Source organism: Marmota flaviventris, chromosome 20 (genome assembly GCF_047511675.1).
Source record: "Marmota flaviventris isolate mMarFla1 chromosome 20, mMarFla1.hap1, whole genome shotgun sequence".
In the NCBI taxonomy this organism is placed as follows: domain Eukaryota; kingdom Metazoa; phylum Chordata; class Mammalia; order Rodentia; family Sciuridae; genus Marmota; species Marmota flaviventris.
In genome coordinates this window covers 17,041,204-17,060,112 of record NC_092517.1, presented here as the reverse complement: position 1 = coordinate 17,060,112, position 18,909 = coordinate 17,041,204, and the positions used below count along the sequence as shown (strand labels likewise).

General features: G+C 43.9%; 2 protein-coding genes across 6 annotated transcripts in view; one reads left to right on the top strand and one right to left on the bottom strand.

Annotated features, from left to right (window-relative positions):
- Positions 1 to 5,642, bottom strand: part of Ift122 (intraflagellar transport 122) — a 54,225-nt gene extending 48,583 nt beyond the window's left edge. For all 5 annotated transcript variants that reach the window (XM_071605857.1, XM_071605859.1, XM_071605858.1 and 2 more), the window contains exon 1: positions 5,505 to 5,642. In XM_071605857.1, the coding sequence (XP_071461958.1) occupies positions 5,505 to 5,545 (41 nt within the window). In that variant the 5' untranslated portion in view covers positions 5,546 to 5,642. The remainder of the gene's footprint in view (positions 1 to 5,504) is intronic.
- Positions 5,643 to 5,857: 215 nt separating this feature from the next.
- Mbd4 (methyl-CpG binding domain 4, DNA glycosylase) lies at positions 5,858 to 18,024 on the top strand. The gene is made up of 8 exons (XM_027931839.2): positions 5,858 to 6,135; positions 7,883 to 8,113; positions 8,758 to 9,578; positions 11,836 to 11,913; positions 11,990 to 12,124; positions 14,186 to 14,335; positions 14,745 to 14,848; positions 15,648 to 18,024. The coding sequence occupies exons 1-8, from the start codon at positions 6,047 to 6,049 to the stop codon at positions 15,723 to 15,725; spliced, it is 1,686 nt and encodes a 561-aa protein (XP_027787640.2). The 5' UTR covers positions 5,858 to 6,046; the 3' UTR covers positions 15,726 to 18,024.
- The last annotated feature ends 885 nt before the right edge of the window (positions 18,025 to 18,909 follow it).

The window sequence follows — 18,909 nt, the reverse complement described above, 5'->3', positions numbered from 1 at the left end:
GTTTCCATAACATTTATGTTATTTCAGGTACTCAGTCATCCAGAGACAATCTAAAGCACAATGTGGGTTCTATGCAAATCCAATACCATTTTATATAAGGGACTAGAGCAGTCATAGATTTCGGTATCTGACAGGTGTCCTGGAACAAATTGCCCATAGATAGGGAGGGACAACTGGAATTGGTTTTGTGGATGATGACACCACAGTTCAGAGAGGTCAAGTACTTTACCCCATGTCACACAGCCAGCAAGTAAAACGCCCAGAATATAGCTTGGGTCTGCCTCTAGAACCTGTGCTTTTAACCACTGTGCTATAATGCCATCGACTCTCTTCAACTGTCACCAAGTATTGCAAATCTGTCACCCTAATGCTGTAATAAGAACAGCGGCTAACATTTCTTAAGCACGTGTACTACTGCATGCACCAGGTATAGCTTGCTTAACTTCACAACAACCCTCTGCCTATTTTGCAGATGAGAAAACTGAGGCAAAAAGAATGAACTTAAATAACCTGCCTGAAAATAAAATGCTACCAAGTGGAGGCGGAGCCAGAATTCAAACCCAGGCAGTCTTCATTATCCTTAGCGTTAGCCCATGCCATAGTCAACAAAATAATCAGCAATGGTTTTCATGCCTTACCAAAATTAAGAAAAGTATCATCACCTACGCAAGGCATTACTGTACAGTTGGGGAAGTTAAAGTTTTTATCTGTCTCTTTATTTATTGGTACTCAGGGGCTCTATCACTGAGCTACATCCCCAGCCCTTTAGATTTTTATTTTGAGACAGGGTCTTGCTAAGTTGCTGAGGCTGGCTTTGAACCTGAGATCCTCCTGCCTCAGCCTCCCCAGTTGCTGGGACTGCAAGCATGCGCCATGGCACCTGGCATTCACCTGCATGATGCTTTGATCTAGGTATACGTTATAGAAAGCTGATTGACATATCCATTCCCTCAAGGAACAACTTATCACTTTTTGTAATAAGAATATTAAAAATCTATTCTTTCAGCCATTTTGAAATATACCGTACATTAGTGCTGGTATGCAGCGGAATAAGCCAATGAAACTTACTCTTCTGGTCTAGCTGAAACCTGGTGACCTTTATCAACATCTCCCCTTCCCTGTCCCTCGCTGTCCCTTCCTCTGGTTACCATGAGTCCACCTATTCGGATTCTACCATAAATGAGATCATACAGCATAGGCTCCACTGAGCCAGAAGCTTCCTTGACAGGAGATGATAAGGGAGGTGAGCTCACATTATGTCACTTGATTCTTTTAACATAATGGAGTAAACAGGGCAGAAGCTGGTCTATTTTTATAGATGACGAAATGAAACTAGAGAGAGACAACTTGTCGTGTGCTGTCACAGCTGAGGGAGAAGCTATAGCAAAGTAACTGTCAGCTGAGCGCAGTGGCACATGCCTATAATCCCAGTGGCTCAGGAGGCTGAGGCAGGAGGATCGCAAGTTCAAAGCCAGCCTCAGCAATTTAGCAAGGCTCTAAGCAACTCAGCCAGACCCTGTCTCTAAGTAAAATGTAAAAAATGTCTGGGGATGTGGCTCGGTGGTTAAGCACCCCAGGTTCAATCCCCAGTACCAAAAAGGAACTGTCACACCCTTTCAGCTGAGGATCCTCTGGATAGGAGCAAACTCAGGCCCTGGGTCCTGTAGCTTGCTCCTTCTCTGGTCTGTGGCTAACAGACCTGGGCCTCCCTTGTTTGTTACACTTTCTCTGAGTCCAGAGAAATGTTCCTGGCACGCTTCACATTCTGAGCTGCAGGACAGTAGATTAAAAATCAGAGCAGAGGTGGGGTCAGAAAAGGTGACCTCCTACATGGGCTCGTCCTCCACACTGATGGGGCTGGGAGGGGGGTCTGCACCCCGTCCTTGTTTTGCTCTTTTCTCTGCCTCAGACACATGTCACCTGAGCTCATCAGAATGATCCCTGTGTGGCCTCTTCCTCGTAAGGCATTTGGGGTTGAATTACCAAACCATCTTCCAGGGTCTCCCTTGGGCTAACCTTGAACTATCATCCTCACAAGTGTGAAAAAAATTCACATTGCTGAAATCTCTTGAAATCTGCCTTCCTAAAGCATAATATGCAAGACGGATTGGCCCCAGCCTAAACTCTTACTGTACGTATAATCTGTCCAATTCAGTCTGGCTCCGAGTTACAGAGTCTTCTTTATCTTCGGGGTTTCAGATATGATCCTGTCTAATTATATGCAATTTGAGGGTAACGATCATGTTTTAGAGTGTTCATTTGTGGATCCAAAGTATGTGGCATTGTCCTAGAAACATCAGGAACGTTTCTGACCAACTGACAAAATTTTATCTTGAATCCCTCAGACCTTAATTACATCATGAGATCACAGAAACCCGGAATTGGAAAGGATTTTGTGGTGGTGTCTAACGCCCCCTCCAGGACAAGAATTCCCTCCAAGTGGCCATTCCAGCCTCAAATGTGGTCGGGCGGGGAGCCTGCTCACCCACTGGCCGTCTGCTCGACTGTGGGATGGCGCTCTCCCCGTGTCCCCTTTTATGCACAAAGGAGATCTCATCAGATTCCACTGCAGAGAGACACACGGCAAGTCCTGAGGGCTGTCCTCTGCCAGCCGTGTCCCAGCCCTCTGCAAAATTGAAGTCCCAAGAGGCCTCTCCAAACAATATGCAATCTAGCCCAGCGCCCTCTTATTTGCTTAGAAATCTGAGCTAAAGGATGTGGCTTTATTAAATCTCATTTGCAAATGGGATAAGAATTCACAGGTGGCTGTTCAGATTAACCAAGATGATGTTTGTGACCAGAGCTCAGTAAACACGCTGGGGGACACCAGAATGGGGTGCACTGGCCGAATACAGCACCATGTTGAGCTTTGGGGTGGAAAACAGAGTCTGGCTGAGCTCCCAAGCTGACATTTAAATGTTTAGGAAGCTTGGGGAGAAGAGGGCGAGAAGGACCACCTAGCTAACAGGAGTCACACTGGGTTTATGAGATGAAGAATAACAAACAGAGACTTCTAACTACTACGTGAAGGATGGGGTAGGAGCAAAAGAGGAAATCAGGAGACAGTGTCTGGTCAGCTACGGAGGGCTGATCTCTGACATCTGAGATTTTTTAATTTGATCATCTCTTACTTTTTCCCAGTCACCCCCCTGACCCACCCACCCAGGCTATCAGTTGGCCTATCTGGCTGCCAACTGTTGGTCAACAATCACTGGACCTACTGTTGATTTATTTTTTCATTCATTCATTTACATATTTGGTTCAGCCAAATATGTAAAGTCGTCACTTTACGACTGAGCTCTGGCCCTTTTTATTTTTTACTTTTTAATTTTGAGGCAGGGTCTCTGTGAGTTGCTGAGGCTGCCCTTGAACTTGGGATCCTCCTGCCTCCTCTGTTGCAGATCTGCTGTTCTAATAAATCGTTTCCAACCAGTGATGGCCAAGAAGCAGCCAGCCAATCCTCATTCACTTCCTGATTCCTTCAATCACGAAACATCGATCCACCAAACAGCAACCACCAATGACCTGTCCAGGCTCTGAAATCACGTGGAAATGAATGAAGACATAGCCCTTGCTTTTCAAGGGTTTATGGTCTTCTGGGATAAATAGATTTTAAAAAAAAAAAAATTACTCTTGCGCTTGACAGACTCTAAGTACCACAGAGATGAAGGGAGACAATTCTGTGCCAGGGGATGAAAATAGAGCAGATCAGGCTGCATTTGGCCAGCAAATGTTTAGTTTGGCCCACATGGTGTTTTACTTTGTATTTTCCTTTTAGATGCCAACATTGAAAAATTAGGGCATTTCACATTAAAAACCCAGATTCCTAGCTTGGTAAAAACAGGAAGATCTGAGCACCCGAGGCCAAGTCCCTGTAGGGTGATGATTGGCAGGAGCACAGCCACAGCTGCCCCTTTCCAGGAGAGCTTGAACTCTTCAGGTGGCCACAGTCCGTGCCATCCCTGATTATTCTGTGACACGGAAGCCAAATGTTCAGTTGCCAGTTATCACCAGCTTGTGCAATGGGTACTTCCATGATAGAGGGAGAAAGAAAAAAGAATTTGACTTTTTACTCAATTTCCATTAAAAGTAAAAAAAAAAAAAAAAAAAAACCTTAATGCTGGGGGTGTACCTCGGTCGGTATGCATGCTTATCAGGTATGCGGGAAGCCCTGAGTTCAGTCCCCAGCACTGCAAAAAAATTATAAAGCTTAAGCCAGGCTTGGAAGTACATGTCTGTAATCCCAAGCTATTTGGGAGGCCGAGGTAGGATGATTGTAAGTTCAAGACTAGCCCAGGCAATTTAGTGAGACCCTATCCGCCCCCCCCCCACACACACACACACAAATAATTAAAAAGGACTTGGGAGCTGGGCATGGCAGGTGCATGCCCATAATCCTAGTGACTAGGGAAGCTGGGGCAGGGGAGGAGGATCTCAAGTTCAAGGCCAGCCTGGGCAACTTAGCAAGACCCTGTCTCAAAAGAAAAGAAAATGACTAGGGGGAGTCCTTTGGTCGAGGCAAAGTATCCCTGGATTTGATCCCCAAGACTGCAATCAATCAACAAAATCAGATAAATAAAGGGGGCCTTAAGAGATATTTAGGATTTTATTGTGGAATTGGGGACACAAGGTACGCTTTACACAGAGAAAGGCCTCAGAAGAGACAGAGCTAATGGCAAACAACCTTCACAATGTAAAGATCACTGAGAAAGATTCTGAGCTGCTGAGAACTATCCAGTCAGTCAGTGCTTGCCAAAATGTACCCCCCTGGAAGATGGAATTTAGGTGAGAAAAAAAAAAAATGGAACAAGGGCATTCAATAACACTGAATCACAAGGAGAAAAACTCTTTCGATTCTTTTCCGGACTTAATTCTAATTAGGAGAAAATCTTGGTTCTGTGCCCATCTGAAATATCTCTCTCCTCATACTTGTGAATCGAGTTTTTAGGTGTAAAGGTTCCCTAGCAACAATATCCAGCTACGACTTACAAACACGGCGGTTTCTCCCTGCTTGAAGTTGAACATTTGTCTTAAAGTAAATAATATTGATTTTTTTTTTATACACGAAGCAATTAAGTCTCTGGGGAAAATATAAAATCATATTTAGGCAACGAGAGGGGGTTGGCACGGTGTTGCACGTCTGTAATCCCAGCGACTCAGGAGGCTGAGGCAGGAGGATGGCAAGTGGGAGGCCAGCCTCAACTGTAGGAGGTGCGACCTGAGCCCTGGACGGATTCTGAGCCAAGGAGAGACCAGACCCGATCGTGTTACGTATAAAGCCGCCTCCACAGGCCACAACCCCCTGCCCCATCCCCAAGCCTCAGTTTCTCCACCCACCAAGGGGGGGTGAAAACCTTGCAAGCCCTTAAGGACCTGGGTTCAGCGCCCTCAGCCCAGGCCGCAGGCCCGTTGCCCCTGGCAACCGCGAGGGTTCACTGGAGTGGCTCCCGCCATCCCCTCCCGGGCTCGGCCTCCCGCTCCTCCCCAACTGCCCCGCTTCTCACCACTGATCGACTTTATCTTTCCACGTCAGCACGGACCTCATCGCAGCTTTCCTCCCGCCTCGGGGCCCCTCCTACCCCCGCCTCAGCAACAGGCGCCGCTACGCGGGCCACTTCGGCTACCTGCGCTACCCCTGGCAACGCACATGCGCACAACAACACCTACGCGCGTGCGCCCGCAGAGCTCCGAGTGCGCATGTCTACATGGGAGCGCGCGCACAGGAGCGAAAGCGCAGATGGAACCGGAACTCAGAAGGCGGGAGTGTAGCTACGGCGTACGCGATTGGTCGGCGCGGGCGAGGGGGCGGTGCGTCTTCCTCGACTAGGGATTTGATTGGCGGAGCCATGGAAATGGCAGCTGCGGTCCAAGGGGCGGTCGGAAAGGGGCTGTGGAGTGTGACAGACTTACCCTATCTGAAAGCTTTGGTGGCATCCCAGTGCCTTGAATCGAAGGAAGTTTCACCTTTTACTCTGCTTCGCCCCCAGGCCGTTGCAGGTCTCGGCCTGACGCTGCAGCTGGACCCGGCTTGACTGGCTCAGCCTTGATGGAGAGGCCGAGCCTCGGGGACGGCGGACCCGCCCCCTCGATGGCCTCCAGCGACCTCCCAGTCCCAGAGCAGCAGCGTGACCTCCGGCAAGTTCTTTCCCCTTCCGACCGCAGTTCCACCACCTGTAAAATGGGAACGGCGGGTGGACGGTCTGTGGGCCCCTCTGGTCTTCGGCAGAGGGTCGACCAAGACCTGGAGGCCCACAGGCTTAGTTAGTAACTCCGGGAGAAGGTCGCTCCTCCTGTAGGATGAGCCCCTGGGGTGTCCCAGACTTTCTTTACTCCGGCGACTAGAAACCTGGGAGGAGCAGGGAACTTTTGTGGTACAGGTAGAGATTGTGGTGGCACACGGAGGCTGAGGGAGGAGGATCGCAAATTGGAGGCCAGCCTCCACAATCTAGAGACTCTGTCTCAAAATAAAATCAGGGCTTGGGAATGTTGCTCGGGGGTAAAGCATCCCTGGGTTCAATCCCTAAAGAAAAAAAAAAGAGGTGTAGTTCGGTTGGAAACTCCTGCAAATATCATGGAGGAGATGTGTTCAGTAAGCAGGGCAGCCCAAAAATGGGTTTTAAGAGAAGTAACAGAGGAAACTACAGTTGTTTGTTGCATACTTGAATATGTGAGAGATGGGTGTAGGATGACTTGCCTACATTTAAAAAAGAAATTTAATATTTATTTTTTAGATGTAGATGGTCACAGCATAATGCCTTTATTTTTATGTGGTGCTGAGGATCGAACCCGGGTCCGGCTCATGCTAGGCGAGCACTCTACCGCTGAGCCACAATCCCAGCCCTCAAAAAATTTTAATCTTGTAAATGTTATTACAAATGAAGAAATGAGTCTTGGAGAGCTTAAGTGATCTGCTCTTGGACTCACAGATTTGAGTCTTTTCCACCGGGTTTCAGTTTCCTTAACTCTTAAGTAAGCTACCATAAGATTCCTACAGCTCCCCAAAAGTATTTAACCCTAAATTACATCAGAAGACTGTGATTCTAATACTTATTAGACACTAGTTCTTTCTTAGTTTCCCCGTTTGTAGAAAAGATGTTGGATTAGATGATGTCTTTTAAAATGTATCATTTAGTGGTTAAGATACACTTTGCTGAACTTTTTCAGTAATAGTACAGGAGGGAAGTGTTAGACCAAACAGTAGGTCTGGGTTCTGGTATCAGTTCTGCCAGTATTTTAACCTTCTATCACTCAGTTTTATCAATACAATGAGAGTAAATCTTGTCCTACGTACTTCACAAGGTTATTGTGAAGATGAAGAATCAAGGAGATTTGAAAATTCTTGTCAGAAACTATTTGCCTTTTAAAGGATTGCAACCTCTGAGAGAAATGATAGAGGCTCTTACTCAGAAAAATGCACCTCTATGTAAAATTTTCCCAGTACTTGTTTGCAGAAGACTGGGTTCACTCACTCCTTTAAGCAGTCCTTGTGATCACTGGTTAACAGATCAGCTGTTAGTTCCTGTTCTCCAGCTTAGGTCAGGTGTCATCAGAAATCTTTATAATAGCTGGGTGCAGTGGCGTGTGTCTGTAGTCCCAGCAGCTGAGGAGGCTGAGGCAGGAGGATCCCGAGTTGAAAGCCAGCCTCAGCAATTTAGTGAGGCCCTAAGCAACTTAGCAAGGCCTTGTCTCTAAATAAAATATTTAAAAAAAAAAGGCTGAGATATGGCTCAGTGGTTAAATGCCCCTGCGTTAATCCCTGGTACCAAAAAGAAAAAAGAAATCTTTAAAATAGGTGTATGCAATGATTAACCCAAAGAGTATCTAGCAAGTAGCTTGAGCTTCTCATTGTAAAGAGCTGATCACTTGTGCTTTGTTTTTCCAGCGAGGAAGATGTGGCTGTGGGATCGGAAAGAGTGGGAGAAGATGAAAGACAAATAGCAATAAAAAGAATCAGTGAGTGTCAGCCCCTGCTACAAGAAGCCATCGCCTCTTCTCAGTTGGGTGACACCACAGTGACCGGATGCCATAAGCCTGTCCCTTGTGGATGGGAAAGAGTCGTGAAACAAAGATTATCTGGGAAAACAGCAGGAAGATTTGATGTCTACTTTATCAGGTGAGCATGCAAGGTGGAAAATAAAGATAGTGCAGCCAGATAATTTTGTCTAGACAGGTAGAGGGGAGACATAGCAGGAATCTTGGCTTCTTGCTAATTTTGCCATCCTACCAATGGATTCTGTTTGTTCACTGTGACTGGTTAATTATATCAAGTAATTTGAGCTCAATTGCATACATTTTGTCCCTCCAACTGGGAATGACATTAATGGTGCAATTGCATTTGAGTTATGTTTGTGAATTTATTTGTGCTGTTACAGAGGAAACTATTTTAAAATTCCCTTTATGGCTCTTTTTTTTCTTTTTAAATAACAAATGCCTATGACAACATTAGGAAATTATCAATTAGAAATCTGAAATGTGGTTCAGTTCTTTTTTAAAAGTCACTCACAATGATACTGCATATGGTAGTACACACCTGTAATCCCACCTTCTCAGGAGGCTGAGGCAGTTTGAGACCAGCCGGACAGTTTGGCAAGACCCTGTCCCAACGTAGAATTTTTAGAAAGGGCTGGGGTTGAAGCTCAGTGATAGAGTGCTTATGCTTGAGGCCCTGGGTTCAGCCCTCAGTATTCCCCCCACCCCAAAAAAAAAATAGGCACTTTTATTTGCTAGTAGTAAGTTTCCTTTAATATCATTTTCTAGCCCACAAGGACTGAAATTCAGATCCAGAAGTTCACTTGCTAATTATCTTCACAAACATGGAGAGACTTCTGTTAAGCCAGAAGATTTTGATTTTACTGTACTTTCCAAAAGGGGCATCAGGTCAAGATCTAAAGACAGCAGTGTCGCAGCTCTGACATCCCAACTGCAGAATGAAAGTCACATTTCAACCCGGAACCTCAGAACACGAAGCCGGTGGAAGAAAGTGTTTCCTCTGCCCAGTAGTAATTCAGAGCTGCAAGATAGCAGGGGACTGTCCAGCCCTGAGTCCATTCAGGTGCTTTTGGAAGAAGATGAGGGTAGTAATGATGGTAACTCCAGGAAGGTTAGCAAGTCCAAAAGGAAGGTGACAATTTTGAAAGGAATTCCAATTAAGAAAACCAAAAGACGGTGCAGAAAGAGTGTTTCAGGTTCTGTTGAAAGTAATGACAAAGGAGAATCTCCATGCGACAAGACAGATGCTGAAAGAGAGCCTGTCGCCCAAGACAGTGAGCTGGGCAGAACTTTGTGCATCTCTGACACCAGAGTGAGTGACAAGACCCTCAGTGTGACCGATAAAGTCAAGAGCACCGTGAAAGAAAACTCACCCAATTCAGGATCAGACGTTCATTTTGAACAAATAACTTCTGGCGCCTCAGACAAATTATGTTCTACCAAAGAAGCAGAACGCAACAAGAAGTGTGGGGAGACCGATTTAGAATCAGAGGAAAGCAGATCGAAAGGAGACCAGGCGGAGAGGAAGGAGCATTTGCATATGGACCTTTTAAAATGTGGCTCTGAAACAGACAGCAAACGCTCAGAAGGCAAGAGAGATTTTACTTCTGAGAAAATATTTCATGGTATTCAGTGCATTTAATGCTATTAGCCATGGACTGAGGAGTCTGTCCATGGTTAAGACACAGTCTAGACAAAGAAATAGAGCTATATCTTAGATCTATTCTTCAGATCATCCTAACACCCTGTTAACTGACCTTCTTCCCATCCTCTTTCCAGCCAGTCATCTTAAAACTAGAAGGAAAACTAAAAGACTTGTAAAAGATTCTCAGAAGATTCCTCTTATACACAAACTGACAATAGCCAGTGTCTTCGCACATCTCCTGTTACTTACTACTGATGTGCGACTTCCAATTTAATTTCGTACATACCACGGTCACTTTTGTCTTCTATTATAATGTAGTGCTTCTCTAAAAGGCCTAAGGGTTCTAAATAATTCAGAAGTATAATCACATAGTTCATCTATTATTCGTAATATGCTCTTAATACAGAGTTCAGAGCTGAGCTGTTTGGCTTTTATAATACCTCAGTGAATAATTGATAAAAAGGACATCTTCTGAGCAGCCGGCTGTATTAGTTATTCATTATGCCATTATGGTATAATGAATACCTCCCTTAAAGAAGAATAGTAATAGTACTTAATAATCCTGTGGGGGCCAAATTGGTGGAGTGGGGGCTTACACTTGATTTCTCATCTCAAGCCCCCCATAATTCAATGTCTCTTCTGTGCCTGGAATTTCTCTACCTGTGACAGAAGATGGCCATGTATACCTGGGAATCTCAGAGGGTCCAAGTCTGTCCTTAAAGACTTGAGCATCTTAAAAGAAAGCATTGGGGTTTATGTAGATTTATTGCTAATATAATGGACAAATTAAATATTAAAAAGGATGACTAAGATGAAAGTATTCTATTCCATAAGTTTGGTTCTCAATAAGATGAAATACCCTTAGCTTACTAGGTGTCTGGTGGAATAGTAAAGATTTTCTTATTGGTTGAGCTACAAATTGGTAAGTGAACTAGTTATAAAGGAGACTAGTTAGTAATTATTTATAGAAACCCACAGAAAACGTTAGCAAGAAACTAACTGGTAAGAGCAGTTTCCTTTTTTTTTTTTTTGATTTTTTTTTTTTTTTCTTTCTACTGGGTTTGATCTACTCAAAATAGAAGAGCAAAAAACACTAGACCAATCTGGAGACCTGGACACTTGTCCCAGTGTCCTCAGTCCCAGTATCATTTGGAGATAGTTGTTTCATTTCTAAGCCTCAATTTCTTCATCTGAACAATAGAAATAATAGCCTTCCCTAGTCCCATTTTTCACATCAAGAATATTGTAAGTTAAATCGAGAATGGAAAAGATGGTTTCGTGCTATTCATAATGCAAGGTATTATTAACTGCAATTCAAATTTTGAGGGTATGAGTGGAGGAAGTAAGTAAATATGATTGTTAAAAATAAGAAAAGTGGACACTCACCAATAGCCATTATGCCATTTTGGTTTATGTCTTTTATTTTTGTATTTTTATTTTTTCATTTTTGAGACAGTTCTGAGGCTAGCCTGAACTCGCTGTCCTCCTGCCTCAGCCTCTCAGGTAGCTGGATTAAAGGCTTGCCCCACCATGCTCAACTGGTTTATGTCATTTTTAACCCATGATGTCCTGGCATCCTATATACAGGGACATCATGGGTCAATTTCTTGCCATGTATGCACAAACATACGTATATGTTTGTATGAAATTGGGATCATATGTAGAATCTTGCTTTTTTCATTTATAAGTTAATAGAAAATAATCGTGTGTTTTTTAATATAAAATATATAATTTTTAATATTAAAAATATATAAATATATAATTTTTATATTAAAAAATATATAAAATATATGATTTTATATTTTGATGACCACATTGAATAAATGGGTCATAATTTAAGATATTCCATACTGTTTCCAATTTTTCAATACTCCAAGCTCTAAACAGAAATCCTAGGAAATGAGTATGACTGTTGGCCAAGGGCCTGGACTTGGGAGCCAGAGTGCCTGCCTCTGAATTGGAGTTCTGATGCTGGCTGTGTGTCACTGGACAATTGACTTAGCTTCTCTGTGCCTCAATTTCCTTATCTGTAAAGTAGAGCTAAAATAGTGCCTGGCTCATAGGTCTTTAGTAGGATTCAGTTAGTTAAAATTTGTGTAAGTACTCAGAATAATGCCTGAATTTTTATTGTCCTCTGATTCTTGACTGTCTCTTTAAGCTAAACCATAATTCCGTGTTCTCTGTCCACTGTGCCTTTTCAGAAGACACCACCATCCCACGGACACAGGTCGAAAAAAGGAAGACGAGCTTGTATTTTTCCAGCAAGTATAACCGAGAAGGTATCGCTTCCCCAATGAAAACGTCAGATTCTAAGTCACTGTCAGGTGCTCGACTCTCATGCAGTGTGTCTTTTAGCTCTCAGCCCCCCACGACGCAAAGCCTTTAAGAAATGGACCCCTCCTCGGTCACCTTTTAACCTTGTCCAAGAAACACTTTTCCACGATCCCTGGAAGCTTCTCATTGCAACGATATTTCTCAATCGGACATCAGGTTTGTGGATCCTTCTCATTGGTGTCTTAGAAGCAATGTGATCAGGAGAAAGAGCAGTGAATTGAGGCTGAGGGAGGCCTGGGTTCAAGGGCCCTTTCAAGTCTGTGACCTCAGCTAAGGTCTTCCCTTTCTGCCCTCAAACTCTTCCCCCATGAGGAAGACTAGATCCAGTGGCCTTTTTAGCATCAAGGGGCAGGTCTGATATTTCCTACTTCCACGTTAGGTTTGGTCATCAGTGCAAATCCGCCAGTGAGCATTTCTCCACCCTGTATCCTTTTTTTTTTTTTTTTTAATTTTTTATTGTTGGTTGTTCAAAACATTACATAGTTCTTGATATATCATATTTCACCCTTTGATTCAAGTGGGTTATGAGCTCCCATTTTTACCCCATATACAGATTGCAGAATTACATCAGTTACACATCCATTGATTTACATATTGCCATACTAGTGTCTGTTGTGTTCTGCTGCCTTTCCTATCCTCTACTATCCCCCCTCCCCTCCCCTCCCCTCCCCTCTTCTCTCTCTGCCCCCTCTACTGACATTCATTTGTCCCCCTTGTATTATTTTTCCCTTTCCCCTCACTTCCTCTTGTATGTACTTTTGTATAACTCTGAGGGACCTTCCATTTCCATGCAATTTCCCTTCTCTCTCCCTTTCCCTCCCACCTCTCATCCCTGTTTAATGTTAATCTTCTTCTCGTGCTCTTCGATCCTACTCTGTTCTTAGTTACTCTCTTTATATCAAAGAAGACATTTGGCATTTGTTTTTTAGGGATTGGCTAGCTTCACTTAGCATAATCTGCTCTAGTGCCATCCATTTCCCTGTAAATTCTATGATTTTGTCATTTTTTTAATGCAGAGTAATACTCCATTGTGTATAAATGCCACATTTTTTTTATCCATTCATCTATTGAAGGGCATCTAGGTTGGTTCCACAGTCTTGCTATTGTGAATTGTGCTGCTATGAACATCGATGTAGCAGTGTCCCTGTAGCATGCTCTTTTTAGGTCTTTAGGGAATAGACCGAGAAGGGGAATAGCTGGGTCAAATGGTGGCTCCATTCCCAGCTTTCCAAGAAATCTCCATACTGCTTTCCAAATTGGCTGCACCAATTTGCAGTCCCACCAGCAGTGTACAAGTGTACCCTTTTCCCCACATCCTCGCCAGCACTTGTTGTTGTTTGACTTCATAATGGCTGCCAATCTAACTGGAGTGAGATGGTATTTTAGGGTGGTTTTGATTTGCATTTCTCTGACTGCTAGAGATGGTGAGCATTTTTTCATGTACTTGTTGATTGATTGTATGTCCTCCTCTGAGAAGTGTCTGTTCAGGTCCTTGGCCCATTTGTTGATTGGGTTGTTTGTTCTCTTATTGTCTAATTTTTTGAGTTCTTTGTATACTCTGGATATTAGGGCTCTATCTGAAGTGTGAGGAGTAAAGATTTGTTCCCAGGATGTAGGCTCTCTATTTACCTCTCTTATTGTTTCTTTTGCTGAGAAAAAACTTTTTAGTTTGAGTAAGTCCCATTTGTTGATTCTAGTTATTAACTTTTGTGCTATGGGTGTCCTATTGAGGAATTTGGAGCCCGACCCCACAGTATGTGGATCGTAGCCAACTTTTTCTTCTATCAGACGGCGTGTCTCTGATTTGATATCAAGCTCCTTGACCCATTTTGAATTAACTTTTGTGCATGGCGAGAGAAAGGGATTCAGTTTCATTTTGTTGCATATGGATTTCCAGTTTTCCCAGCACCCACCCTGTATCCTTTATAAAAGCATTTTTTTGTCATTGAATGCACCTTGTGTCCTGTGTGATTCTCCACTAGCTACCTAGTGATCTGATTATTTAAAAACCAATATCACACAAGGCCAGTTTCAGCGGAATTTGGACTATTTATTGGCCAAATAGCAGTGCTGGTATTTGAGTGTAAAAAAGTAGCCTCTTGTCAGTGGTTAAACAAACAAAACCTTTGCTTGGGATTTCTAGATGAGAAACTCCCTGAACCTAAAAGAAGCCCTTCCAGCATCTTGCTCATAATCACTGGTATGTCCCTTTCCCAGGAAAAATGGCAATTCCTGTGCTTTGGGAATTTCTAGAGAAATACCCTTCGGCTGAGGTAGCAAGAACAGCAGACTGGAGAGATGTGTCAGAACTTCTGAAGCCTCTTGGTCTCTACGATCTTCGAGCCAAAACCATTATCAAGTTCTCAGGTGTGTTCCTTATGCCCAAAGGAAAAAAATAGACCCACCTTGAACGTTGATGTCTTCAGATGCTACCCTAGTAGGGCCCAAGCACTGATGGCATTTATGAACAGCCTGCTTGCCCCAAACTGTCGTCTTCCACCCCAACCCAGGTAATAAACCTTTGTCCAGCAGCATCAGGCCACGTGGGCAGAATTAGGGAAGAAGTCAGTGGATCAGAAAGCCCTGTCCTTAAGGATGTCTCCCCTGTCGAGTTAGCACAGCACAAAATAGTGGCTAGGAAGTCATAAAGGTGCTGCAGGAATTTGAAGGTTATCTGTCTCTTTCCGCCACACTCTCCATCTCGCCCTGTCACCACACATTTATGGAAGGTGTCTTCCTGGAAGCTGAGCTCATGTGAGGGGTGTTGTATTCTCAGAGGAGTACCTGACAAAGCAGTGGAAGTATCCGATCGAGCTTCATGGGATTGGCAAATACGGCAACGACTCTTACAGGATTTTTTGTGTCAACGAGTGGAAGCAGGTGAGGCCCAGCCCTAGCCCAACCCGCACATTTGTCCCAGAAGCAAAAACGTCCACAGTCATGGCTCAAACTACTCATTGCATGCAAGTGCTATTGCAGTTCTAACCAGTTTTGTACCCAGCTCAAGGGGAGCTGGAGGCATGGGGTCATCTGCAGCAGGGAGGGGTCATTAGACACTCCCCAAGTCCCCAAAGACCCTTGGGCATGGCTCTGACCTTGTTTGTGCCTTGCCCTGTTTATGTGCTGTCAAAAGGAGGCCAGTTGGGCCCAGAATGTTTGCTTGTGGGTTTCTTGTGGTGGTCTCAGACCGTTTTGGGTGGTAACTGGGTTCTTCTTCAGCTGCCCCTTCTGTTGAGTATGCCCATCCCTAATGCATCCTGACGGCAGCTGGTGGGTGGCCTGGTACACTGTCCTAGCAACTGGTGACTTGCCCTTAAGCATTCACCCTGCAGGGTCGGGTCAAGCTGGGCTGTCTTATCCCTGCCCACCAGAGCAGTCCACTGTGACTTGAGCAATCCATTCAGCCTCTAGAACCTCCTCCCAGAAAATGTGCTGATACTTGACTCATGTCCTCGCCACCTCGACCTTCCAGGGCTGAACTAGAAAGCACTTAGCAAACTGAACAGGGTCACCTTAACGTAAGGGATGATTTTACCTGTGAGTCCTATTATCCGTGTTTCAGGTGTATTATTATAATGTGCTAATCCTCACCAAACCTTCCTAAGCCCATCTTACAAAGACGTATTGATGACTAGCTTACCTAAGGCCCCTGTCTCCTAATGTGTCGTATTTTTTCCAGGTGCACCCCCAGGATCACAAGTTAAATAAATACCATGACTGGCTGTGGGAAAATCATGAAAAATTAAGTCTGTCTTAAAGCCCTTCGAAGTTTCCAAACTTGTCTTTTGTGCACTATTTTGCAAACAGTGGGTGTGTTTGGGTTTTTTTTTTTGCGGGGGGGACTTTTATTTTTTTGCAGTGCTAAGGCTAGAACCCAGGGACTTGCACACGCCAGCACCCCCGCCCCCACCTTCCCTACCCACCCCCAGCCCCCACCTTCAGTTTTTACGAAGTCCATTAAAGGCAATCGAGCTACCTTTCTGGGAATATGATTTTAATTAGCTCAACTAGGAACACAGTGTGTATTTTCTCAGTGTGTGGGGTATTGGTGGCCCTTTATTACTGAATGTTCTAGAACATATTTTGAGATTTTTTAAAAAAAGAATAAATTATTTGATAACAATCCTAAAAACGTATATGACTTTGCCAATAATGGAATGGAATGTGAAAGTGAAAAATGCTTTTCTGGGTCATTAATAATACAAAGCAGATTTCCATCAACCCAGCTAGGGGAAGATTTGATTTTCTCTTCTCTTTCTGTAGAAAATGATGTTACTGAACAATTATCTTAGGAAGAATCAAAGAGTTTGCCATTTTTGTTACAATAATAATTTATTATTACTATTTTTGTCATTGGGAATTGAACCCAGAGGTCCTTTACCACTGATCATCATCCCCAACCCTTTTAACCCTTTTTATTTTTTATTTTGAGATAGGGTCTCTAAGTTGCTGAGGCTGGCCTTGAACCTCCCAAGTCACAGTGATTATAGGAATGTGCCACTGTGTCCATCTTATTGCAGATATTGTAATGTTATAGTTCAGACACTGACACATTTATCTTAGAAACAAGTTACCAAACAAAAATCCTTAATTATTAAGTCTTTCTTTTTTTATATTGGTACCAGGTATTGTACCCAGGGACACTTCACCACTGAGCCACAATCCCCAGTCCTTTTTATATTTTATTTAGCGACAGGGTCTCACTGAGTTGCTTAGGGCCTTGCTGAGTTGCTGAGGCTGGCCTCAAACTCATGCTCCTCCTGCCTCAGCCTCACAAGCCCTTGGGATTATAGGTTATTAAGATTTCTTTTTTCCCCTTTTTTTATTGGTGTTATTAAGTCCTAATTACCAATTGCCATTTAAAAATATAATTTGAAAATTAAATTATAACTAATTTATAAGTATAAACATCCACTTCATAATGTCCCATCACATTTTCATTTAACAAAAATTCTTGTAGCACACCCACCAGCAAAGATCCACTGCTGGCCCACATGTTGCACACTGGGGTTGGGGATGTAGCTCAGTGGTGGGGAGCTCACCTCGCATGTGTGAGACCCTGGGTTCAATCCCAGCACCACAAAAAGAAAGGAAGGGTTGGGGCTGTAACTCAGTATAGAGCACTTGCCTAGCATGTGTGAGGCACTGGGTTTGGTTCTCAGCACCACAGATAAATAAATAAAACAACGGTATATTGAAAACTAAAAGAAAATATTACAAGAAGGGCTAGGGTTGTAGCTCAGTGGTAGAGCACTTGCCTAGCATGTGTGAGGTACTGGGTTCAATTCTCGGCACTGCGTGTAAAGATCCATCAACAACTTAAAAAAAATTTTTTTTTAAATTAAAAGAAGAAGAAAATACACAAATACACACTGGGTTCTCAGCTGGACTAATACTATTTGTCTGGAAAGGTGACTGGTTGTGTTTAATGGAGATCTTAAGAACTGAAGTACAAAACAGTCAAAAGTTTTAGAGTGTATTAGACAGGTAATTAATAAAAATATTTTTATTAAAAAAAGCTAAACTCCAAAGAAACTGGGGATTGAACCCAAGGGCACTTATCCACCAAGCCACATCCCCAGCATGTTTTGTATTTTAACTTAAGAGAAAGGGTCTCACTGAGTTGCTTAGGGCCTCACTAAGTTGCTGAGGCTGGCCTTGAACTTTTGAGCCACTGGGATCATAGGTGTGTGCCGTCCTTCATGTGTTCTTGATAGCTCTACACTGGCTCTTAGGAATGCTAGGTCTGCCCCCGCCCCCACCCACATGTCCATTTTGTTAATGTGAAAGTCAGCTCATATCCTTTACCTTGATCCCTTTGTAGACACCCATCTCATCTTCCAGTGTGGAGGGTGGGACCTCCAATGTTTTATTCCATTTTTATTACAGGTACTGTAATAATACAGTTCAAATACTGAAATGTTTTCCTTAGAACTCACCAAACCCCCCCCCCAATAAAAAATACAAATCCTAAATTATGAAGTCTTAATTACCGATTGCCATTTTAAGATTTAATTTGAAAATTAAATTGACTGAATAAAGGAAAAATGAATGAATTGTTTGGGAAACTGCCTTGTAGGGTGGTATGTAAGCAGATCAGATGCAGTGTGTCCATCTCCCCAACAACTGTTGGTTTTTAGAGAAGGCTGGATTTTGACCAGAGAACAGGAAAACTGGCCACACCTTCCCCTCCCCAAGACATCCTAACTCCACTCCATACTAACCCATCACATCTGAACAGCATTCACAAAACGCAAACCCTCTGTCGGGGAAGGAGACAAAGAAGAAAAGACTGTGGAGATCCTCGAGGAAGAGAGAATGGCAGACAGTAATGAAGGGGAGCAGAGCTGTCTGTCCCTATCAATGGCAGCTAAAGATGTAGAAGGGTCTCTGAAGCCTTGGGCCACAGTCAGGGTCGGAGGGTGTGATATGCTCACCAAACTTCAGCATCGGGTAGGGCTGCATGCAGCCTTGATGACACATCCCAACCCGTCCCCATGTCCCCACTGATATCCTGAGTCGTGGAGGTGAGCTCGCCAGGACCACAGAGGGCTGCCCAGGCTCCGGGCTCTAGGCTGGACTTCCCCTTTCTTGTAGGTGAGGTTTCCTGACTTAGGGACCTGTTTCCTCATCTCTGAAATGGGATAGTACTGTCTCCCGAGGTTACTGGGATCGTTAAGTGCTTTAAGGGTGCCTCCTTCAATAATGCTGTTGATGTGGCCCCAGGGAACACCGCTGGGACTGCCTCTGGCATTGAGGGTCCCAGAGATAATGCAATCCAGTAAAGATGGTGCCCAGCACAGAAACTGCACTGAAGTGGCTTTGTTTTTACCTTTTGGGGGGTAAGATGTATAAAATCCATCACCTAACCCCTTCAGGGAGGTAGTCCACTAGCAGAGCGCTTGCCCAGCCTGCGCAAAGCCCTGGGTTTCATCCCCAGC